This window comes from Drosophila yakuba, chromosome 3R (genome assembly GCF_016746365.2).
Source record: "Drosophila yakuba strain Tai18E2 chromosome 3R, Prin_Dyak_Tai18E2_2.1, whole genome shotgun sequence".
In the NCBI taxonomy this organism is placed as follows: Eukaryota; Metazoa; Arthropoda; class Insecta; order Diptera; family Drosophilidae; genus Drosophila; species Drosophila yakuba.
Window position 1 is genome coordinate 17759150 of NC_052530.2, and position 23810 is coordinate 17782959.

General features: G+C 45.8%; 4 protein-coding genes across 5 annotated transcripts; 2 read left to right on the top strand and 2 right to left on the bottom strand.

Annotated features, from left to right (window-relative positions):
• Positions 1-726: 726 nt before the first annotated feature.
• Positions 727-13015, bottom strand: LOC6537285 (cadherin-23). Of its 2 annotated transcripts, none has more exons than XM_039375379.2 (12): positions 12937-13015; positions 7588-7691; positions 5954-7184; positions 5688-5888; positions 4826-5630; positions 3690-4753; positions 3454-3635; positions 2985-3397; positions 1851-2917; positions 1388-1782; positions 1172-1316; positions 727-1109 (listed from the first exon to the last, which is right to left on the bottom strand). In XM_039375379.2, exons 1-12 carry the CDS (start codon positions 12939-12941, stop codon positions 911-913), a joined length of 5811 nt encoding a protein of 1936 aa, XP_039231313.1. In that variant the 5' UTR covers positions 12942-13015; the 3' UTR covers positions 727-910. The 2 variants fall into 2 exon arrangements, with proteins under 2 accessions (XP_039231313.1, XP_039231312.1); XM_039375378.2 differs by lacking the exon at positions 12937-13015 and adding an exon at positions 11740-12858 and having other exon boundaries at positions 7588-7932.
• Positions 12940-16126, top strand: LOC6537286 (protein Cep78 homolog). The gene is made up of 7 exons (XM_002097808.4): positions 12940-13267; positions 13343-13533; positions 13583-13759; positions 13946-14120; positions 14170-14632; positions 14687-15116; positions 15190-16126. The coding sequence occupies exons 1-7, from the start codon at positions 12940-12942 to the stop codon at positions 15853-15855; spliced, it is 2430 nt and encodes an 809-aa protein (XP_002097844.1). The 3' UTR covers positions 15856-16126.
• Positions 16127-16242: 116 nt separating this feature from the next.
• Positions 16243-17193, bottom strand: LOC6537287 (histone H4). Its single transcript, XM_002097809.3, has 3 exons — positions 17055-17193; positions 16624-16836; positions 16243-16558 (listed from the first exon to the last, which is right to left on the bottom strand). Exons 2-3 carry the CDS (start codon positions 16801-16803, stop codon positions 16427-16429), a joined length of 312 nt encoding a protein of 103 aa, XP_002097845.1. The 5' UTR covers positions 16804-16836; positions 17055-17193; the 3' UTR covers positions 16243-16426.
• Positions 17194-17221: 28 nt separating this feature from the next.
• LOC6537288 (activin receptor type-2B) lies at positions 17222-22663 on the top strand. The gene is made up of 6 exons (XM_002097810.4): positions 17222-17660; positions 19224-19409; positions 19489-19665; positions 20613-20758; positions 20823-21638; positions 21699-22663. Exons 1-6 carry the CDS (start codon positions 17615-17617, stop codon positions 21876-21878), a joined length of 1551 nt encoding a protein of 516 aa, XP_002097846.3. The 5' UTR covers positions 17222-17614; the 3' UTR covers positions 21879-22663.
• The last annotated feature ends 1147 nt before the right edge of the window (positions 22664-23810 follow it).

Genomic DNA, 23810 nt, shown 5'->3' on the forward strand with positions numbered 1-23810 from the left:
GAGTAACTCCCGAAAACAAAATACAAAAACATCCGCGGAACCGCCGATTAAGAAACCCGCTAATCCTTCCCAGGATTCTTTCAGTGCGTTTCGTCGAGTTGCGGTCGAGGTTTCAAGTTCAGAGGTTACATTGAAAATTAAATATTTTCTATTTTGTTCTCCCTGCTCGACCACCACAACCCAATCGCATCTAATCGCAAGGAGCATTCAGCATCCAGAGCAACTGAGCAAAAAACGTGACCAGAGATCTGGTCTGGACTATCCCCGTTTTGCCAAGGTGAGTGGTGTGGCATTTCCTGTACCTGGAGGGTGTCCCCATCCATATCCAGCAGCGATTATTACTTCATATCCCAGCAGGCGCGTCGTTTGCTGTCGGTTGTGATGCATACAAATGCCTATCTGAGCTGCCGTCTCCCCGATTAGTCACTTTTTTTGTACGTTTGTAAGCTGCCGCCAGTTTTCAGAGCGGCGCCACGGGGATACCGAAGCGTGGTAAGTGGGCGCCACATAGTCCTCCTCCTTACCCTACTAACTCCACTCGGTCTTCGCCTCCAGTTGTGCACTACGTATATTTTTTATATCATCATTGCTGAACACAAAGCTCTCGACTATTTTCTAACTGAGGACCCGAATCAAAGGTGAGTTTCATTTCATATTCTGCATATTAACAACACCAAAGTGGTAATTGTTATATTACCCATCTTAATTGATTTAAATAATGTGTAGTTATCACCGACAATTATTACTTTATTACTTAATACAAGTTCCTTAATTTGTACGAATGTGCCTGTCGCAGGACATAGCAGGACTAAAACTGTGTTTTGAGCTTCGATATATTTACAAGGTTCCTACGAGCTAAACTTAAACTATCCTTAAACTAGGTGCAATAAATAATGTGGACTGTCTGTGGCTATAATTCCGTGGTCTCCAGTTTTCGGGCCAGGATCTGAGCATTGTTGGTCATTTTGTCGATTTGATTGTAGAGGTTAAAGTGCCGGTTAAGATCGTTGCCGTTGTTGAATAGTTTGGCGGTTCCTTTGAGCGTTTCGTGCATATCCTGTGTGGCCACTGCCAGAAAGTTGTCATCCAAAGAGTCGTGTCCGCCAATACTAAGGAAATATGCATGTTTATACTTAAGTAGGGGAAGATCTAGTGATTTCCACTAACGCACCTGCCACTTTCTTCTGATTTGAACCACTCGTTGTCGTAGCCCTTCAGCCAAATAGGATTTGATCCTTGGACGCTGTGCTTGTTGGTATTCGGCACTCGAGTGGCCGGCTCCTGAGCGTTTTGCAGGGACATCGACGAGTGGCCACCTTAATGGGTTTTGTGTAGGAAAAACCATAGTTACATATATTATTTTTTCTAAATTTTGATCTGTACTTACGGAATATATTGACTTTGGCGGCTCTCAGCTGCCGGCGGTATCCATTCCGTTGGGAGGCGCACAGAGCTATAGTGACTACCAGTAGAGTGGCCAGAAAGAGGTTGGTGAATATCAGCCACACGAATAAAGGACCTCGGGTGGGTCCTGCGGTCAGGAGCTGAGCCTCTGCCGCCTGCGTGTCCAGCACGTTGAGCTCCTTGAAGAGCCCATTCAGGCTTTCGATGTGCGAGTCAATCAGTTTGAGCACCTCGGATACCTCGTAAATGGAGTTATCCTCCCGCTCGACTAGATGCATGTACAGATCCGTCTTTGTCTTGTCCACCGAACCATCCTTGTTCTCATGAACTTTAATCTCATCGATGTTTACGATCGATTCTGTTATGTTGCTCAGGGTGCTAATTTGTAGTAAGTAAAGTAAATTACATAAGAAAGTCTAATTCATTGAACATGATTTTATACTTACTCTCTAAAGGAGTACACTCGAGATCGCAGTTCATCCGGCTGAAGTCGAAACACGAATCGAACCTTTTGGTCCTCTCTCAACAGGTAGATGAACACGTGGGCCACATCCTTCATTCCGGAGGTGTCGTTGGCCAAGACCACGAAATCGAAATAGCCTTTCATTCCCTTTTGTGGGTCAAAGTTCAGCTGCACTTCTCCGGTTTCCTGGTCGAGCAGGAAGGGAGCTTTGCGTACGTTCTCCAATCCCTCGGAAAGTGTCTGCCGGATGTCACCCACTTGGTAGTATCCAATCTTTCCATTTTCCCCTTCATCTGCATCTGTGGCCTCCACTCGCATGAATTTCAAACCGAAATCGGCATTGGTCGTTATGCCACCAGTAAAGATTTTGGAACGGAATCGCGGTGGATTGTCGTTGATGTCCAGCACTCGCACCTTCACTTTCACCACTGTGCTGTCCAATTCTGGATGGGCTGTTGCCAATCCTCCAGATGGTTCCTCCTGACTACTGTCATACGCCTCATACGATGACATCTCTGCGTCTTCTGGTCCGTACTCACTACTCTCTGCCGATCTCAATTGTCGGGAATGCTTGAAACGATCGTAACCGAGTTGTTGCTTATGCACAATGCCTCCTAGTCTATTGTTAATCTCGATTCCCATGCGTCGACGTTTGTCGCCTCCAGATAAAGAATCATTTCTGCAGTTCTCGGTGGCACGAACATACAGCGTAAAGTTGGCTACCATCTCGCGATCCAGTTCGCGATCTACAGTCAATATATGGGTTTCGGGATCCAGTCGAAAGTATCCCGCTTCGTTTCCATTCACTATAAAGTAGCACACCTGGCTGGGCGTATCATTTGGATCGTCCAGGTCCAACTGATCCTTGTCTATGGTGTCCGGTAGCTTTATCCTTTCAGACCCTGGATCCGCGTGCTCCGTGAAGTTCACGGATATTTCGTTGACCATAAACTGAGGCTCGTAATCGTTGACATTCCGTACATAAATGGTTAGATCCAAGTCTGAACTCAGCGAGGTCGGCAAGCCCTGATCATAGGCTTCTATGCGTATCTGTAATGGAAAATATTTCATTTGTTATACATTATAACTTGGTTTGGGTAAAAGGTTTGGTCCTTACCTCGTGAATCTTTTGCTTTTCGCGGTTTAGTTGTTCCTTTAGGAAGAGCTCCCCAGTGCTGCCGTCCACTTCAAACATTTTGTAGCTGCCCAAGGGATCGGGTTTCAGCCTGTATCTCACCAAAGCATTCTGCCCCATATCGCCATCACTGGCATAAGCCTGTAGTATCAGTGTACCAATCGTCGCATTCTCCGGAATCCGAACGGTGGTGTTATGGAGTGGTCTCACAAAAACCGGAGCGTGATCATTGAAGTCTGATACACAAATATCCAAGGTGCTGTGCACAATATTGGCTGGAAGGCCCATATCTCGCGTTGTTATGGTCAGGCTATAGTTTCCAAACCTATTGCGCAAACTCTTGCTGGCGAAGATTTGGGCATTCCAAGCGTCCATCTGACGCAGCTCAAACATGCCTTTAAGTACAGATTAATTTATTTAGTGAAAAAGTTTTTTCCCATAAAATTCTTACCATCTTTATTGCCCTGGGTAATGGCGAAATCAAGTCTTCCATTGGGCGTAGTTGGGTCATCTGCATCCTTGCCCACTATGCTGGCCACGCGTTCATGCAACTCGTGATACTCAGTGATTAGGACACAACTCATAGGCAAGTTAACCTCCGGAGGATTATCGTTCTCATCCAGTATGGAAATGCTGGAAGAGCAAAATGAATAAAGTTTGTCAAATGCAAAAGTTCTTGCAACTTACAAGACCTGCTTGAAGGCATTGCGACTTTCGCCGGCCAGGAATCCGAATTGATAGTTATCCCAGGCCTCGATAACCAGGTTGTACGAGTCCTTAGACTCCCTGTCCAGACGATCTGCCACCGTTAGCACCCCCGTGTCCGCATCTATGGTGAACTTTCCCTGCGAACTGATGCGATCCATCAGGAAGGTGATTTTGCCAAAGTCTCCCGAATCCGCATCTCCAGCTTGTAGAGTGGCTACTCTGGTGCCAGGAGCTGCATTTTCACTAATCGTGTAGTTCTTGCTGCCACCCACAAAGTACGGATTGTTATCGTTCTCATCCAGCACTGTTATATACACATCCACCAGTGAGGATCTGGCTGGAATTCCGGAATCCGTGGCCCTTACACTGAAATTGAGCCACTGATGCTGCTCATGATCAATCTTGCTGGCCACCACAATCTCCCCTGTCTGGGAGTCCAGGTGCATTAGGGATCGGTACGTGGGATTGCCCTCCAGGGCATAGGTTATGGTGCGATTCTTGTCCACATCTGAGGCCAGCACATTCACAATCATTGCTCCGTTGATGCTATTCTCCGTGATCGATTGACGGTAAAAGGGCAGCCGGAACTTTGGGTTATTATCATTTTCATCCAGCACTTGAATGCTCAGGAATCCCTCTGCGATTTGCCTGCCCTTGGCCGCCGCCAGATCCTCCACAGTGATGGCCAGTTTGATATGTTCGACTCTTTCGCGATCCAACAGCTTGACCACCTTGAGGGTTCCCTCGATGGAGTCCACCTCGAAGGCGCCCAAGAAGTCGTACTCGCTACTCTTCACCAGCGCACCCTCTTCAGTTCGACCTTCACAGTGTTCCGGATTCAGCTTGTACCGCAGGATGGCCTTCTGGTCCAGGTCGGTTGCCTGGATGCGGTACACTAGTGTGCCCACTGGCGTGTTCTCTAAGATCTTCAATGCTGGCATTTCCTTCAGCACTGGGGGCTTATTGTTCACGTCCTGAATGCTAATGTTCACTGTACATGTTGTCATCAGCTGCGAATTGCCCAAACCGCCATCCAAAGCAATCTGTGGAAAGCAATGGTGAAAGAAGGTTTATATCATACCAAAATCTGGATATGGAATCCCTTTTGAACTTACCACTGACAAAGTGTAGAGCGATCTCTTGCTGTCTGTGAGATCTGGATCTAGATTGGCACCCTGAGCCACGGAAATTACTCCCGTTTCCGAGTTGATGATAAACTTGTCACTGGCACCCGTCTGAATGCGATACACCACCACATTGTTGGGAGCTGATCCGTCCCGATCTATGGCCGTTACCTGCAGCACGGAGCTGCCACCTGGGAGATCCTCGGGAACTGTCTTGGCATAGAAGGTTCTCTGGAAGATCGGCGCATTGTCGTTTACATCCTGCACGTAAATTAGCACAGGAACCACAGTGGATAGCATGGGAATGCCCGAGTCTCGAGCTCGCACCAGCAGATCGATCTCGCGAATGCTAAAGGATCCTCCCGTCTGAGGATCACTTCTGCGACTGCTTCGATCCACCAGTTCCTCGAAATCAAAACTGTGCACCGGACGCAGAAGACCACTCTGGGGATCTATTGTGAAGTTGGAGCGGTACAGACCCTCGACAATCTCGTAGGTCACCTGGCTGTTCTCCGTGCCATTGAGATCCGCATCCCTGGCTTCCAATTGCAGAGGGGTTTCGAACTCGGCCTGGTTTTCCAGCAACTTGGTCTCGTACTGCCGTTGCGGAAATGTGGGTGCGTTGTCGTTCACATCCAGGATGTCCACGATTATTTGGGCCGTATTCCGGTTGCCCTGACCAGCGTTGTCAATGGCTTCTACAGTGAGATAGTGCCGTGAAATGATTTCCCGGTCGAAAGCTGTTCCACCTGCCTGCTTGATGGATATCACTCCCGTAATAGGATTCAGATTGAGTCTTGGAAAGGAAAGGAATGTTAGATCCCTAGCCAAAAGTTTATATTTTACAACTTACAAATGAGCAATGCCACCTCTGAGATTGGTGTAGCGTATACCCATAGTTCCATAGTCCCCGGAATCCACATCCACCGCCTGGACATGGGCGATGACAGTGTCCTGCTCGCTGTTTTCCAAAACACTCGCATTGTAGACTGTTTGACTAAACTCTGGGAAGTTGTCGTTCTGGTCTCGTATGAAAATCTGCACATGGGCGGAACTATAAGAAGAGGTATATTTTAGATACTCCATATGCATTTTCCATTTTTCGAACTGAAAGCTTACCTCCATCGACTGGGCTCATCGACCTCCCTGGCGAATATCGTGAAATTGACCTCGGTGAATTGTTCGAAATCGAGGGACTTCGAGTTCTTCACCCGCAGCATAAAGTTGGCCTCATTAACAGCCAGCTCAGGTACGATCTCGAACAGATCGTTGGGCGGATCCAGGAACAAGCGGAAGGTGCCATTGTTACCCTCATCGTGATCGAAGACCACGTTTTGCACCTCCTCGTCGATGAAATTAAGCGGCGTGTTGGTTTGGGCATTCTCATTAACCTCGCAACGATACACTGTCTCTCCGAATGTGGGTATTTCGTCATTTACATCACTCACAATGACCGTAACTTCGGTGCGAACTGTTGTGGACGCCATTTGGGTATTGGACTTGGACAGCTCGGTGGCCGAAATACGCAGGATATGGGCTCCATTCACCTGATCACTCTGCTCCTCGCGATCCAGCTTGGTTAGCGTGTGAACTATGCCGGTGTGCGGATCAATGTCGAAGAGATCGTTGGCCTCCAGGGAATAGGCTATGGGGTTATTGATTCCACGATCTCCATCTATAGCTCGAACTCGCAGGACTTTTGTGCCCACTGGAGCATCCTCGGCAATTCGGGCCACTGCCTGTACTTCTACGAACTCCGGCGGCTGATCCTCCAGATCCTTGACCTTCACCAGGATGGCAGCAGTTCCTGTATTGATCGGTCCCTGATTGGCACGATCGATGGCCAGGACTCTCAACTGATACAGACTCTTCCTCTCGTAGTCAAGCTCCTTTTGCAACCTCAAAATGCCCTTTCCTTGGTGGGTAGCTATGGAGAAGACATCGTTGTCGCCATCCAGTTCTTGCAGATAGTAAACCACCTGGCCGTAGGCACCTTCATCCGCATCCGTGGCCTCCAGAGTGCTGACCACTCCCGGTGCACTGCCCTCCGGTATTTCAATGGCGTTTTGGTAGGGCAGAAAGGTGGGCACATTATCGTTTATGTCCTCCACCAGGAGCAAAAAGCTCTGCGTCACATAGTTGTGATCACTGTAGTGGCTGTCAGTCAGCGTCAGCACTATGGCATACTCGTCCTGCAGCTCCCGATCCAGTTCCTTGGCCAAAAAGACCTTGGCCTCGTTGCCATTGGTGTTCTCAATCCGAATGATCTCGCTATCATGCGAGTTGCGCTTGCCAAAGGTCAGCGGATCGTTGTCCGGATCGTAACCCTTTAGCGTGTATATCAGGGTTCCTTAAGAGCGGCAAAAAGTGCAAAAATTAAATAAAATAATATAGTTAATATCGCTTTTTTCAGATTTCTTATAGGAAATGAAAAGCCATTCAGCGAAAGTTGATTATGAATCGGTGAAACGGATAATCAAACCAATTTTAGACACGACACATTGCCATGTTTCATATCAGATCGAATTTATACTCAGATTTTATTTTGCACAACTGCAAGATAATAAAAAGTTTAGCTCAAAATTGTTGAGACATGACACACTACCATTCTTTATACGAGTATAGTTAATAATGCTACTGTCTGATATTGCACAATTATGTGATAAGATGATTTCAATGTGTCAGCTGAACTTTGGGCTAAGAATTTGTTCTTCAGAAATCAGTTGAATTATTAATACTTGGTTTTGACTTACCCACTTTCGTTTCAGGACTTTCCTTCAGACGCAGTACAATCTCCGACTGGCCGTCGATAGCGAAACGCGGCGGTCGATTTGAGGCAACCAGGCTGATTAGTGTGGTGAGTATTATGACTTGGATAGGGATGGTTATGGGAATGGAGCTTATATATCTAGGGAAAGTGGGCTGCCTTCGTCCTTTTAAGCGCACCTTCTTGTAGTCCATGCTGTCGTCTCCATTCCCATTCGATTGCGTCTGCGTCTGCGGTTCGTTGTGCATTGTGTGTGGCGTTTTGGGGACGACACCTTGGGGTTACTGGCTAGAGTCACTAACACATGACTGGTAAAATCGAGCGGCGACACCTAGAAAATAGACAGAGTGTTACGACAGCAGCGAGTGGAGAGTGTTAACCCATTTTCCCCACATGTCGCACGTTTTATGGGCCGTGATCTGTGACCCGCCGGCAGTTTCGCTCGAGAAGGTAACTTCAAGTGGTGGAACTTCCACTAGTGGAGTTCTGGGCTGAACTTCGTTCGTTCGCCGAAAAAGAAACAAGAACTGAATTGGGTCGTGCATTAAGAAATCCGAATGGAACTGGACTCGCAGTCTGCGTGTCTACAGGTACACAGGTACACAGGTGTTCTATATGTCCGTCTGTTCTGCGTGAGAATTGGCCAGCAGATTGGCCAGCAGCAGATCTTTGCGAAAGTTTTATGCTCAAATTAATTAAGCGTCAGCTCTTTATTGGCTTATACTTTTTATACTTCAGTTCAGTTTACTTAAATGCTGGCTCAGCGCCAGCCTGGAATTCCGCTAAAGAAATTTTATGGGTTTCTTCGCGGCTGCCTTCGGGTTTTGATTGTTATTTTGTATGTGGCTTAACGAGCGGAACGTTTTCTAAACTGCCCGGCAATTATTACTACTTTGGCTTATTCATGTGCCAGATTTGTCTCATTGCAAATTTCAAGCAAATTGCGCATAAGTTCTCGCTCAAGTGGAGTGAAAATTGAAAGCTGTCCCTAAAAGATGAAGTTATCATGCATGAGCTTAAAGAAAAACCGCATTTTCGCTTATTTAATGATGTTGCTACACTTTTGGAAAACCCTCCATCTTGCCTGCGGCTTATCTTTTCACAGGGGGGTGCGTGTGAAAAATGCATTTGTAGAGCGATGACTGCATCTGTCAAATGCAGATGCATATATGCATTATTAATGCCATTGTTCGCGAGTTCAACTCGGTTAGGCTCATTTGCAATCGCAAGTTTTGAGCTGCAGATCCGCGAGATTTGCCAACTGTGGTTCATTGATTTCGCAATTGCCGCTCGGCAATTTCTTAATGGGTTGCCATCGTAAATGCCTTCGTTGACTGTAATTGATTTGTGAGTTCATCTGGGATGGTTAATTATGTGGCAGCCACAGCAGGTTGCATCAACCTCTTTATCGCCGGGAAAGATCGTGGCAAGCAGCAAGGTCGTTAGAGAGTCGCCTTAACTGATCACGGTTAAGTGATTCAAAAGTAATCACAATCTGCGCCTGATTTCGCTTTCAACACGCGCCGCATGCAACATTTTCAATGGTGCGACTGCCACTGCCACTACCACTAGCAGTACTTGTATCTGTATCTTGTATCTGTATCTGCCACATCTTCTGCTTTTGGGCGGCTGATTCTCTCCATCGCCGTCCGCGGATAATTATCCATGCATCCGTGGCCAGCATGTTTGTGTAACGTCGGCAATTGGGTTGTTTGGTCAGTTGGACGATGCAGGGATTTGGATGCTCTGCTGCCCAGGCAATTTCATGCTGCACTGCCTCAGTCGAATCGGGGTTATCATAGCTGTCGATTATTCACCCATTGCAATGAAGAGAACACTTTACTTGGTACATAAACTATTTATGCTTTTGTTTTGTAACATGTGTTGTTTGTCTGTTTCTCAACTGGTTTTGAAACTTTTTCAGTAGCACCCATACTTATTATCGAATATCTTATGGCTTTCCAATTAGTTATATTTGTAAAAAAGGAAATTAAAATAAGGTGTGGAAAGGAAATGCGGACGGAGCAAGTTCCGCCACACTTTTCATTAGCCCAATTTGTGGGCTATCACTTTCCTCCTAATAGACCATTCAAAACCACATTTCGTTTAATTAACTCCATTAGTGGAGTAGACACACTCCCACTTTCTTGCTGCCAATTTTCCACACAGCTAAAACCCACTGAATTAAGGCAAATTAATAAGTTACGCCGCCTCGGCAAGATCAGCAAAGTCAGTCAAGGGTCTGCACTGCCATTTCCCCTCGGATTTACGTAAGTGGAAAGTGGCTGAAGTGGCAGAAGTGGCAGAAGTGGCCCAGCTACCATGACGACGGCGCCTTTCCGCAGCTCAGATATATACCTCTGCGACCTGCGAGATACACATGTGATGTATCTCAATCCGAATCTGAGCAAACTTCGGTGACTCTGGTCGCAGCAGCAGGGTTAACGCTCGGACAAGTTCTGACCCCCTTGAAGAGGTCCAAAAAGTGAAATCCTTTGCGAAAATGTGTCCAACGTATGCGGTTTCCAACGTCGGTTGGCGTCGCCAATCTTGCGGCTTTTGGGCTAACCGCAAGCAAACCAGGCAGCTCCAAGGTAATCGCCACCGAAATGGAAATCCCAATAAACAATTTTGATTTGTCTGCCGCTGCGACAAGTTCCCCGATCTCTTTCTCCACCCGTCCCCTTCTTCTCCAGCTCCAATAATCCCCGGTTCATGACTTTCCACGGCAGCCAGGGGCTTACTTAATTATATTAAATATGTTAAGCCCGCCTGAGAGAGGCAGTCACATATGTGCACTGGGAAAAAATATCTGCCTTGCTAGGAAAAAAGTTTAGCTAACACTAAAACTTATTCCTCGAAATGTTAGCTACATATATGTTGTAGTAAGCAATTCATAGATCAGTAAACTATCTGCAAACGATTATGAAACACGATCAATTAGCAAACGTTAGACATCATATAACCCTGCTAAAATCAAGCAAAGTTATCTATCAATATTTCTCCGAGTGCAGTCGTGTGGAGATCGAGATTGGCGGGTATCGTGTTGTGACCAATGTTGCCTCCAGTTTCCGGCCCGCGAGCAAACAATCGCTCCCCTGGCGTTCAGGCGTTCAGGCGTTCCGAGTACTCCAATTTGAACACTTCCTCCCCCGTATTAGGGCCCTTTTGTCATGCCCATCGATTCCGATATGTGCGGCACTCCGGCAGTCAAGTTCAACGCCAGCAGCCAACGATTGTTTGCCGGCTGGCTGGCAAACAAAAGGAGCTCGACGAGTTGGGGGGCAGGAGAGCTTCGGAGCTGGGGAGCTGCTGAGCTGATTCCGTTGCGGTGGCTTGGTTTTTGACTCATAGCTCGGGTTCAAGCGACGCCCGCATCCGTCTCACTTTTCGAGCCAAGCTGCGAGACCTGGCTTAGATGTTGTACTACACATTCGTACATTCATCGCTGGTGTCGTGAGCAATTTGTCCGTTACACTCCGGCTCCTTTTCTGGCTCAAGTTTTTGCACTTCTCTATTTGCATCTGCTTTGCAAGTATTTCCACATTTCGGGGTAATTAAACAATTTATTGGACTGGCTGGTCTTGGAAGAGCAGCCAAGTCCTTGACACGAGCTCTGGCCTTACTCGCTGTATTGCAAGAAGAGCAGATGTCGGTTGAACTTCAGGCTTCCGTGCGCAGGAATTCGCAAGCTATGTGCGAATTATACAATCGAGAGCTAAGACTCTAACAGCATTTATAGTAGCTAATAAACATTTCATTTTCATCAGTACCTAATACCATTTAATGCAATGGATAGGTAAGGATAAACCTTTAAACATTAAGATAATTATAAAAGGTCTTTGCTCAGGGTTCATACCTTCGCATAACCATATAAAATGATTTTTGTATGTGCTGGTAAGAAGGTATAGGAATCAATTACCATTCTGTAATATGAATACAGCTTGAGATCTTTTTTCGAGTTTACTGAACCTTATAGTTGTATTTGCACTCTGGTCCTTTGATTCCATTTTCTTTTCGGTGTAGTGCTTGTTTGTTCACCCCCAACAACTCCTTGCAAGGAAGCCTCCTAACTATGCCCCTCAACAAAAATGGGCACATGCCAGGACAGGAATGCAGACCGGTTTCGCTTACTTACCCCTATAAAATAGATATTCCTATAGTCCGAGTATCCTTTGGCGGTCTGCTGGTGGGGTCCTTGCGCTGTAATTTCTTTTTGGAAGCCAACCAACAGTGTCACACTCGAGTGTCTTTCAACGACTAGCAGAGAACTGACGAATTTCGTGGCTGACACATTTTCGAAAAGGCTTCGACGTCACTGGTAATTAGGCATAAGTCAAAGAACCCCGCAGAACACACATATGGAGTACACGATGAAACCGCATAAAATAAACGTGTCGCACGCCTCGAAATTGGGCAATGCACGAACCGGAACTCGACTTTAAAGAGTGGTGTTAGTGGTAAGGGGCCTCGAAACCTGGACTGGTGGTGGTCAGATCACTTGATGACACTTTGCGCCGCCAGCGACAACGGAACGTGCCGTAGAACACGCAGTGTGTCGGCTTCTTGGCCAAACGAATAAATTACAACGGAGGCTATTTTGCACTTTCGAAACCCGAGAAACGGAAAACGGAAAACCCAACGGAGTGTTGATTGCGCGGAAAGCGAATTTTGAACGTAGTGTTTACCACAACAGCCGCTCGACGACTGACGTTGAGTTTTGGAAAACAAGCTAACGAGACTTCGCAGCTCTGCTGGAATCGAGCCATGGCCGAAATAGTTGGCTTGGCAACCCTGTTGGCGGGAGAGAAAGATATAGCCGGGTCGGAACTGAAACCGAAGAGAGAGTAACGCAGCAGTGGCACGCGAGTAATTAGCCAAGCGTAAATTCCACCGGCTAATGCCAAGTGGGCGGTGGGTGAGCTCTGTTTGTTTACAATTTGCGTTACTCGCTACTCGATCGCAACTGGGCGCTCACTGGAAGACTGGAAAGACGGGAAGACACCGGAAACGGCGGTCAGCGGAAACCGGAAGTGCGTGTGCTTATGCAATTTGAAGGTTACTCTTGGTCCAAGCTACTGAGCTCTACAACTAACAACCCAATTTTAAACGGTTTTTCATCTATTGAAAATTAGATATCGAAAGTGTTGGGGTAATAGCGACCCAAATCTTGTTATCTTGGACTTTATTTAATCCGTTTTCTATCTTAAATATAACTAGGAACTCGCATAAACAGTACTTGCCTAATCATTTTTACACTGTCAATTTAATTTGCCATTAACTTTATAATTGTTTGGTATCTCAAATTGATATCTAACGTAACTATTTTCCATAGAACATGTCCGCGGCTCGAGTGACTATGATGCGAAAAGGCCACTCCGGAGAACTAGCACGGAAGGCCAACACGGTGGTGGTGTCGGTTCCACCCCTGGTGAAGAAGTCCAGCAAGAGCCGCTCGTTCCACTTCCGCTATCTGGAGCTTTGCCGCGCCAAGAACCTGACGCCGGTGCCGGACATCCGCAGCAAGTCGAATGCGACCACCACCTTTCTGGAGCTGTGCGGCGATAAGCTGGCGGTCAGCGATTGGCAGCTTCTAACCGAGGCACTCCACTATGACCTCGTGCTCCAGCATCTGGTGGTGCGTCTGCGTCGCACATATCCACAAAGTAGGTGATCTGTGGCGATCAGCTTGGGTATGAAATGTGAATGATACCTCTTCTTTTATTCCTTCTTTTCGGCAGCCAACATTGATCCCATTGACACAGAGAAACGTGCCCGTCTCTTTCGGCAGCGACCAGTGATCTACACCCGATTTATATTCAACAGTTTGGTCCAGGCGATTGCCAACTGTGTTTCGAGCAACAAAAATCTAAGTGTGTTGAAGCTGGAGGGATTGCCATTGCAGGATGGCTACATCGAGACCATTGCCAAGGTGGGTTGAGAAGTTTCACGTATCTAAGTTCACATGTATCCATTCACAGGCACTGGCCGACAACGAATGCCTCGAAACAGTGAGTTTTCGTAAATCCAACATTGGTGATAAAGGTTGCGAGGTGGTCTGCAACACAGCCAAGTACCTGAATCGCATCGAAGTGTTTGACGTCTCTGAGTGCGGACTTACTTCCAAGGGAGCCGAGCACGTGGCCGACATGCTCAAGGTAATCCCTTAATCCCCTTAAATCTATCCTTTCAAAAATATATATCCCTGCGATTTCAATGGCTTACAATGCATATTTTTATTATCCTTAATGGTGGTGCTTCAAAGCTGGGCTCATACATACATAACATGATGTGTGTTCAGTTAAAGACCGTCCTAGTTAACCCAAATGTGTTTTGTACCCCAGATGCAAAAGATCACCCGATTCACGGAGGGCTGGGAGAAGTCTCTCCGCTACCGCAGCGTGGATGTGAACACGATTGGCGGACTGCGCACGGTTCTATTGGCTGACAATCCGGCGATTGGCGACGAGGGCATCCGATGGATCACCGAGGTGCTGAAGGAGGATGCCTGGATAAAGAGTAAGTGGAGTCAGAGTAGTGCAATCCATACAAATCAAATACCCCACAGAAATCGACATGGAGGGCTGCGGTCTGACGGACATCGGAGCCAATCTGATCCTCGATTGCCTGGAGCTAAACACGGCCATCACGGAGTTCAGTGTGCGGAACAACGAAGGAATCAGCAAGTTCCTGCAGCGGAGTATCCGTGATCGTCTGGGCTCTTCACCAGAGGAGAAACAGGAGCCGGAATATGACCTTAGCTGCGTCAACGGGCTGCAGAGCCTGCCGAAGAACAAAAAGGTCACCGTCTCCCAACTGCTGTCCCACACGAAAGCCTTGGAGGAGCAGCTCTCCTTCGAGCGAACGTTGCGCAAGAAGGCCGAGAAGCTGAACGAGAAGCTCAGCCACCAACTCATGAGATCCGAATCCAATCACATGGTTCAAGAGAAGGTCATGGAGGGAGGATCACAAACGAACACTTCCAGGGAATATGTGGTGCGGAATGAGGTCATGCCAGAAGTCATCAAGAAGTGGGTTTAACTCAATTCCCAAATTAAAGCCTATCTAATGGAATTTCTTTACAGTTCCCAGAGCTACCGCCAGTCGCACTTCAACCGGCTGGTGAACAGTGCGGTCACCAGTCCAGAAGTCACACCCCGCAGCGAGATGGCCACATTGCGCAAGGAGCAGCAGCTGCTACGGCAAGCCTCTCCCATGCAGATCAAGCATCCTACCTTGGAGCAGCAGCTGAGAAATCTGCGCGAGGTGCAGGAGGAGGTAGAGGTGGAGGATGAGGAGGAGGAGGAGGAGCAGCAGCCGGAGCAAAGTCAATGCGATTCGGAGCTGCAGAACGAGGAGCAACTGCACTACGAACAGCAGATGCAGGTTCAACGCAAACAGCTCCAAGTGCGCAAGGTTCGCAGTGAGATTAAGTATGCGGAAAACAATCCCAAGGAGGCAGCCAACAAGAATCGCGAGTCCAAGTCGGATCATGAGTTTGCCAACGAGAGAGATGTGAGTATCCTCCAGTACATACAACTATCAGTATTACTAATTTATTAACCTGTTTGATTCCATATATTCCCAGTTCAAGCTTAATCCCTCTGTGCAATTTGAAACGGACATTGGCGACCATGTGATGGTGAATCCTGGCCAGCGATACGAGGGCGGAGGTGATACGGGCTATGGCTACAACTACGAGCATGAGCAGCCAGTCAAGCGAGGCTACGAGAAAGGCTATGTGGTGGGCGTGGGTGACGGATCCCATAGGAGGCAGAGACCATCTCACCTGGTCGAGGCTCTGGTCCAAAAACGTGGCGTTGCAGGCGTTGGTGATGGACATGTGGCGCAGTTCGTCAGCAATCTGGAGCGACAAGCGAACGCTGGTAAAAGCGGGAAAAGGCGCCTTAAACCTCGGCCTGAGGACGACCTTCACGTTCCAGTCGGCGACATGCACATGGAGTCGTATATGTCCCGCTACGAAGAACTCTCCTCAACGGACGTTACGCTGGAGAACTCCGACTACGAGACGGAGGACACGGAATCAACGTTACGTAGTAACTCAAAATACTCCTCCATGCATGTCTTTGTGCGGCGCAAGCAATCGGAATCCATGTCGCTGACAGAAGAGGCCGGTGACGGAGATGCCGGCGGCGGTGGAGTGCCGGACGATGTCGACGACGAAAAGGTCATATGCCCGGGAGAAGTCTACAGGTCCCTGCAGCTCCAGAAGCAGCGGGAACAGAGCGCCTAGGGGCCGCAACTTCAGGATCTTCCATTCAAAATCCCAGCAGCCATTCGCAGCCGGAGCAACGACACCGAGCAGTACAAGAAGTACCACCACCACAAAGCAGCCAACTCGATTTGATGGAATCCCCACTGGGAGAGCTAAATTTGCAGTCGTACTCCCGGGCAGTACCAGTTCAAAAAGGATCCAACTCCTCTTTGCACGTCCTGCCTCTGCGAATTCAAGCTGCACCAAAAATGTACAAAAATATACATTGGTCTTAATGATTTCCATTAAATATTTGTTATTTGTGTGCTCCCTACGCCAACTTGTTGGTACTTATTTTTGGAGTATTATTGAAATAAGTTAGGTACGATTGATGAACCTCCATTTCAAGTGAAGATGCACATATGATTTTGAGCTGTCTACGTGATATCTTTTGATTTATTTAGTCCGTATATTTGTGGAATTATAAAATATTTGCGATCGGTTAAGTTTGCGTTGAATACTACTGATTAAGATTCAATTGGATCAAGTAATTTGAATGTAGTTAAGTTAACCCCTTGGTTATTTATCAAGTGGGGATTAGACGGCGTGCTTAACCGCCAAAACCGTAGAGGGTGCGTCCCTGGCGCTTGAGGGCATAAACCACGTCCATGGCGGTCACGGTCTTGCGCTTGGCGTGCTCGGTGTAGGTGACAGCGTCACGGATAACGTTCTCAAGGAATACCTGTGAATTTTCGCAGCAGTTAACCGGTTTTTCATCGCTTTAACCCCCCTTTCCCCAAAAGTTACCTTCAGCACACCGCGAGTTTCCTCGTAAATCAAGCCAGAGATACGCTTCACACCACCGCGACGGGCCAAGCGGCGAATAGCAGGCTTGGTGATACCCTGGATGTTATCACGAAGCACCTTACGATGACGCTTGGCGCCCCCCTTTCCCAATCCTTTGCCTCCCTTTCCGCGTCCAGTCATTTTTTAGTTGCTTGCTTTGCTTTGTGAAATTGGCTGGAAAGAAGAGAAGACGCAATAAACTGTAAAGCGACGCCATGTTTGGTGGGGGTAAAAAGTAACAGGTAATTTAACAGGTGTAATCTGTTCTTAACAAGTGCGTTACAATGCAAAAGTATGGCTTTTGTTTACTGTTTTATGTTCTTGCACAAAAAAAGTGTTTTCTTTTGTTATTTTTCTATTATTTACTTAATTTGCCGAGCAGCAACACTCACCTCAAGAAAAATCCAGAAAATTGTTAGTGAGCGTGACCAGACTTCAGACACCTCAAAATACCTGCCGCGGAATGCTCATACCTAGTATATTCGTTATCTTACACCAGCCCTGGTCAGTTGAGGTTATCGGCTATCGGCCATCGCTATCGCCGCCCCGTCGCTACAAAAAAAGATTTAATCGAACCGAAAGACGTGCTCGCATAAAAATCGCTTGAATACAGGCTCGCAGACCTGTGAAAAACGGAAAAGTGCAGCGCGAAAACACTTTTTCGACTGTGGTGCTCTAACCTACGATCGAGTCGCGGCGACAAGTCAAGCATAATTCGCGGAAATGCGCATGCAAGCGGCGTGTGGCCAGCAAAATCGCTGCCAAGGCACCGCACACACACTCGGCCTCCCACACATACACACTTAAAAATGTGCGAAGACAACAGGAACTCTGTGCCAAAATAATAATACCAGTACCCAGTACTTCACTCCACCTGTCCCCCAAAACATCTAAATATCCGCGTTACGTATACGCAACGAGTGCTGTAAACAAGTTGGCCTAGGCGATAACAATGTCCAAATACGATCTGCTTTATCTAACGGCGCAGCTAACGCTGGGTATGTATTGCACTGCGAGTGTGTGGGTGCATACTTATTGGCGCCTTAATTCCCAGTCGCTCTGCTATATATAATATACATAATACTATATTTTGTCTTTGCTTCCCGACTTTCCGCTGTAATGTAAGCCGACTTCGATTTATAACCACTCGTGCCTGTTATTTGATGCATTCCGCGTAATGCTCTTACTTTATTAATATCACATGGCGCTCGAAGCGTATTGGGTGTATTGGTTTTGTGATTGCTTTGTCCACTGTTAGGGTCCATTTATTTTCCGTTTATCTTGTGGTTGTCAAAATGTATATAACTAACAATATAAAAGTGTAGTAAAAATTCGAAAGATATATTAATCAAATTGTATACTCGGTATTAATCGATCGGATGCCTAATTCCCATTCTTGATTCATGTGTGTGTACGCTGAGCATTTCTTTGAATGGATTTAGCTGCATTAGGAACTTGTTGTATGGCAGGTTCTGGTTTCTCCCACCCTTTTGCTCCACCGCTCGCCCTCTCTTTCGCTCGCGATATCTCCCTCTCTCTCTTTCTCTGGCGCAGTGCGCTCTCTTCCCTGTTGCTGCTGTTGTTGTTGTTTCTGCTGCTGCTGTTTCCTTTTTCCGCACAAGCGCCACTTTAAACCCATCCCTTTCTGTGTGCATAATGTGCCTGCTTATGTATCTACTTTACTATAAAGCATGCACGCTTACGAACACACACACATAGCCAGCGATCCGATTACCTAAAGGACAGTGGGACAAAAGCGGTGGCAAAGGATCAAATGCACTTTGCGCATCCAGTGGTCAAGGATAATTAATAAACGTAAAGCAGAATAAAACCGCTTGTATTGCGTACAAGATACGTTTTCAAAGTTTGATGTTGATGTTTAAGGATATGTTTTATCCCCTATGTGGCCTTTTTTTTGTTAAGCTGACTTCTATAGCAATAAATCTAATACAAATACATTTTTTTTATTTATTACTTTAAGAAGTTTATTATCAGTTAAGTTCCTATCAACATAAAATTATATTTGATCAGGATCACAGATTAACTCGAATTAACGTATTTAAACAGCCGAGAAAACCTTCATTAGGCCCACTGTGCACTGCATATCCGTGCATTGGGGCCATGCCCACTCAAAGGATGGTGTGTGGCCAGTGGGGCTAATTCCGTGCCCAAATGGGGTGGCTTTCAATGGCAGAGGCCCCAGCTTAGGACGCTACTCCTGCTGCTGGGCATGCGATATGTGTACAAAGGATAGCGCCCGCAAAGAGCTCGCCCAGCGCCCTCCATTTCAGCCTTATTCCCCAAATAGGCTCGACTTCTTTATTTGCTCACCCTTTGAGCACTTCCAACCGATAATTCCATTAACTTTGATCTTTTACTAGGTTTATGCATAGGGAAATATTGTGATTAACTTTTTAAAAGGTTTTTCCCACGGGGAAGATCATTTGTTTCATGACTTGCATATGCTAATTTAATATTGATCTTTTGTTCAAATCTTGTTTTATTTTACTGCCATAACCTTGAGAGAATATTAATCTATATTTCCATTGCCGTCATTTCAGTCTGCTGCCTAATTGGAATCCACGGATCTATCCTGCCCGGAGGACACGGGGTCATAGAATGCGAGCACTTTGACGAGAAGATGTGCAACACAACCCAGGAATGTGTAACGCGTATAGAGCACTGTAAAATGGAGGCGGATAAGTTTCCCAGCTGCTATGTCCTTTGGTCGGTCAACGAGACAACGGGTGAGCCGAGCCGAAAATGAGGCTATTTCAGGCATACTGATTGATTTGGTTTCTCGTTTCCGTCTTCCGTTTCCCTTAGGCGCCCTGCGTATCAAGATGAAGGGCTGCTTCACGGACATGCACGAGTGCAATCAGACGGAGTGCGTGACCAGTGCGGAGCCACGGCAGGGAAACATAAACTACTGCTGCTGCAAGGGATCCCGCTGCAATTCCAACCAGAAATATATCAAAAGCACCACAGAGGCAACCACACAAGGTGGGTTTGGATCCGGATTCAGATTCAGATTTGGTTTAGCGTTTGCTGCTGCTGGGGATTTGTCTTTGGAGTGTTTACCCCAATTTTGTTATTTTTCCGTTTGCGTATATTTTTTTTTTGTTTGTTTTTGTTATTTCGTTTTTTTATTGCATCTTCAAGTTGCAAAAAGAGGGCGTAGGCTTCGCCTACAAAATCCCACTCCTGCCATCCGAGGCAGCGTTTTTCGTGTTAACGAACTCTTGACGCGAAGTGGCGCCCGCTCCCCCATCATTTTCTGCATCCCCAGCCTGCAGCAACCCCCTTTTGGAGCCGCATGTGTTGCAATTTCTGCCCTCCTGTGCACGTTCGCTGGCTCGTTTTTATTTTTATAGTAAGGTACTTCTTAAGCGTTCGGGTATTATGCGTTTGCTTTGAAGGATGTAACTGCAAGAGGCAGTCATTTGGTAGAAATCCAGTTTGACTCACTTTTCGCTTATGAAGGCTCCTGATTATAATAGAGTTTATTATTAGATTACTCTACAGTTTTTTAGTCAATTTAATTGGCGTGCAGCCTTAACCTACAACAACGGAATAGGGTATCTGTTATCTAATACCAAGTATACCAGAGTCGAGTGACTTCGTTTAAGCATCCTTTCTTGTTTTTATTTTTGGGGTGTTGCTGCTGCCTTTGACTTCGAAGCCCTGCGCTGCTAGGGCGTCTTTTGTGCCCTGCTCTTTGTTGTTTTGTTCTTGGGCCTAGCTCGCTTTTATCTCGAAACAAAATGAGGGGAAAAAGAGATGCGAAATTGGGGGCGAACTTTCGTTTTTTGGTTTTCGTTTTGCCTTTCAGAGCAACCCCAGCAGCTGCAGGTGCATGCCGCCACTCGAGATGTTGTTCACCTGTGGCAAGGCAGCGTTTAAAGCCCTCTTTAATGTTCGTTCCCGTGTGTGTCCTTATATCGTTGCAGTGCCCAAGGAGAAGACGCAGGATAGCAGCAATTTGATATACATCTACATTGGCACCTCCGTCTTCAGCGTGCTCATGGTCATCGTTGGCATGGGCCTTCTTCTCTACCGCCGCCGCAAGCAGGCGCACTTTTTCGAGATTCCAACGGTACGTATCTGTGTGATGTTGCCGCGAATACAAATTTTAATTATGCCAAATTAAACCCCTTTAGAACGAGGCTGAGATCACGAACTCCTCGCCTTTGCTAAGCAACCGTCCCATTCAGCTGCTGGAACAGAAGGCCTGCGGTAGGTTCGGTGATGTGTGGCAAGCCAAGCTCAACAATCAGGATGTGGCCGTCAAGATCTTCCGCATGCAGGAAAAAGAATCGTGGACCACGGAGCACGATATCTACAAGCTGCCACGCATGCGACACCCGAACATCCTCGAGTTCCTGGGCGTAGAGAAGCACATGGACAAGCCGGAGTATTGGCTGATTTCCACCTACCAGCATAACGGATCGCTGTGCGACTACCTCAAATCGCACACTGTTACCTGGCCGGAACTGTGCCGCATCGCCGAGTCCATGGCCAATGGACTGGCACATTTGCACGAGGAGATTCCGGCCTCAAAGACCGATGGGCTAAAGCCATCGATAGCTCACCGAGACTTCAAGTCCAAGAACGTGCTGCTGAAAAGCGATCTTACCGCATGTATTGCTGACTTTGGGTTGGCCATGATATTCCAGCCGGGCAAGCCCTGCGGCGATACACACGGTCAAGTAGGCACTCGTCGTTATATGGCCCCTGAGGTGCTTGAGGGTGCCATCAATTTCAACAGAGACGCTTTCTTACGTATAGACGTATACGCATGCGGCTTAGTCCTTTGGGAAATGGTGTCACGGTGTGACTTTGCCGGACCCGTCGGCGAGTTCCAGCTGCCTTTTGAGGCCGAGCTGGGCCAGAGGCCGACGCTGGACGAAGTTCAGGAGAGTGTGGTAATGAAGAAGCTGCGTCCTCGTCTGCTGAACTCCTGGCGCGCTCATCCGGTGAGTTTGACTTAAGATAATGCTTTTAGATCGAGAAAATAACTTGTAACTCTTTTACAGGGACTTAATGTATTCTGCGACACAATGGAGGAGTGCTGGGATCACGACGCCGAGGCCCGTCTTAGCTCTTCGTGCGTAATGGAACGCTTTGCGCAGCTGAACAAGTATCCATCAACCCAGTTGCTGATCAAGAACCACACCAACATTGACGACGCCAAGGAATCTACGAATTGCTTATAGAAGCGGTACTAAGCCACAGACCAGTCAACGGCTCTGTGGCTCTGGAAGAAATCAGTTGAAGCTTTTAGCTTAGTAGTGGACAATTGATCGGCGTTGTCGTAAGAAGTTTCGTTTGTAGTTCAATAGTTTGTAGTACCATCATCAGCAGCTATAGGGTGGACTGATTTATAAGAAAAAAAGTCGTTTAAAGAGCTACTTTTTCTTTTTAAATCATAAATCCACCCATTCGATGTTAACCCGCGATCTTAAATCTGTTGGAAAAGAGTCCAAACATACACTAAGCAACGTTGAACAAAGAGCATTAGAAGTGGCGCTATGTGCATAGACGTGGTAGTTACTCATCTGACATTGACTTCATTGACTGATAACCATACATACATAGTTCTATATAAATCATGCATATAACGTACAATTTGTTTTGCCCTCTGGCAGTAGTCTGTGTGCATATGTAAGCTGTTGAAAATTATCGTCAAGCCTTTTAAAGTATAATATTATTTGTACGTTATCGAATGCCTTCATATAGTAGTAGTTTTATATTTAAAGTTAATTTCACTATAAATTAATTAATTTTAATTTACTTTTTAGTTGTAACGTTTTTATTTCGCGCTCAAACGTGCATTCGTTTTAATGTTGTATTTTAAATAAAAATACTTTTAACTCCATCCTAACCACCTGATTTTATATTATTTTGTCTGTTTTATTTATCATTTTAACTATTGTTTTAAAAACGTAGTGCCAACGACCCTCAGAAATCGCGTAAGCATAATAAATGTGTAATTATGTAATTGTATTCTAATTCTACTGGACAGTACAAGCAACACCTGAAGTTTTCAAAGGAAAGTTTCTTTTTAACAAGAATCTAACTTAAGCGCATACACATTATAAAATATAAACTATACTCTTTATATACACACAACACACACGTATAGGCATAGGCATACGGAACACATGCAGTCTAGCAGGTTTATATGAAGCACACGCTGCGATTCATCGCCAGCATTAATTCTAAAAATCAAAGTTAATATTTAAACGAAAAGGTATGCACACACTGTAAGAAAGTTAGAGGTAACACAATGAGTAAGTATGTTAAACATTGTTAAACGGATAGTCTTATAATGTCTTATAATGTTAGCCAAACCAGATGTATGTCGATCGATAGTTATTTAAGAGAGTCTTGGCAAAATGTATTATCTTTCGGGTTATTTGAAACTTTTTTGCGCATCAATGGCTAAGCATCTGAAATACTTCTGGATTATCAGTTAAGATATCAACTAAACACGATACACAACACAGAACAAAACAAAACAAACAAAGCTTCATTACCTGATTTTTTTGAGCAACTTACAAACAAAAATAGTTTATTACGCAAAAACAAAACAAAACAAAACAACATAAACTTAATAATAGAACGAATTTTGTTATGCTGTATTTAATTTGTATAGTTTCCATTGGTGCTGAAACATCATTACGACGAAAATAATGATAATGAAGATAATAAGAAACGGATTCAAAAACAAGCAGTATTTAAAGAGCGAAGGAAAAATGAAATATTTAATCAAAAGTAGTTTGTTACATATCAGATTGCTAAATGGGATAGTGGAAGATAATATTAATAGATTATTTCAAAACAATGCGCAGTGAAATTTTTATAGCATTATACAAGGCAATACGAAGCCAACAGCAATTTTGGTATATTTTTTAATGCATTTCATAAGTAAAAGAAAAACGAGTTTATAAACAGTAAATTCATAAAAAAATCTTTTTAAAACACCCCATTTTCAAATATCATCAGCAAAGTTTTATAAAAACCAATATGCGAAAAACATATACGAGATGATGGCAAATCATGTTAAGACGTTTACGATTATAAAAAAAGATCTTTGATAATAACGGATTTAAAATAAAAATGCAACTGTTTGATAAACAAATCGT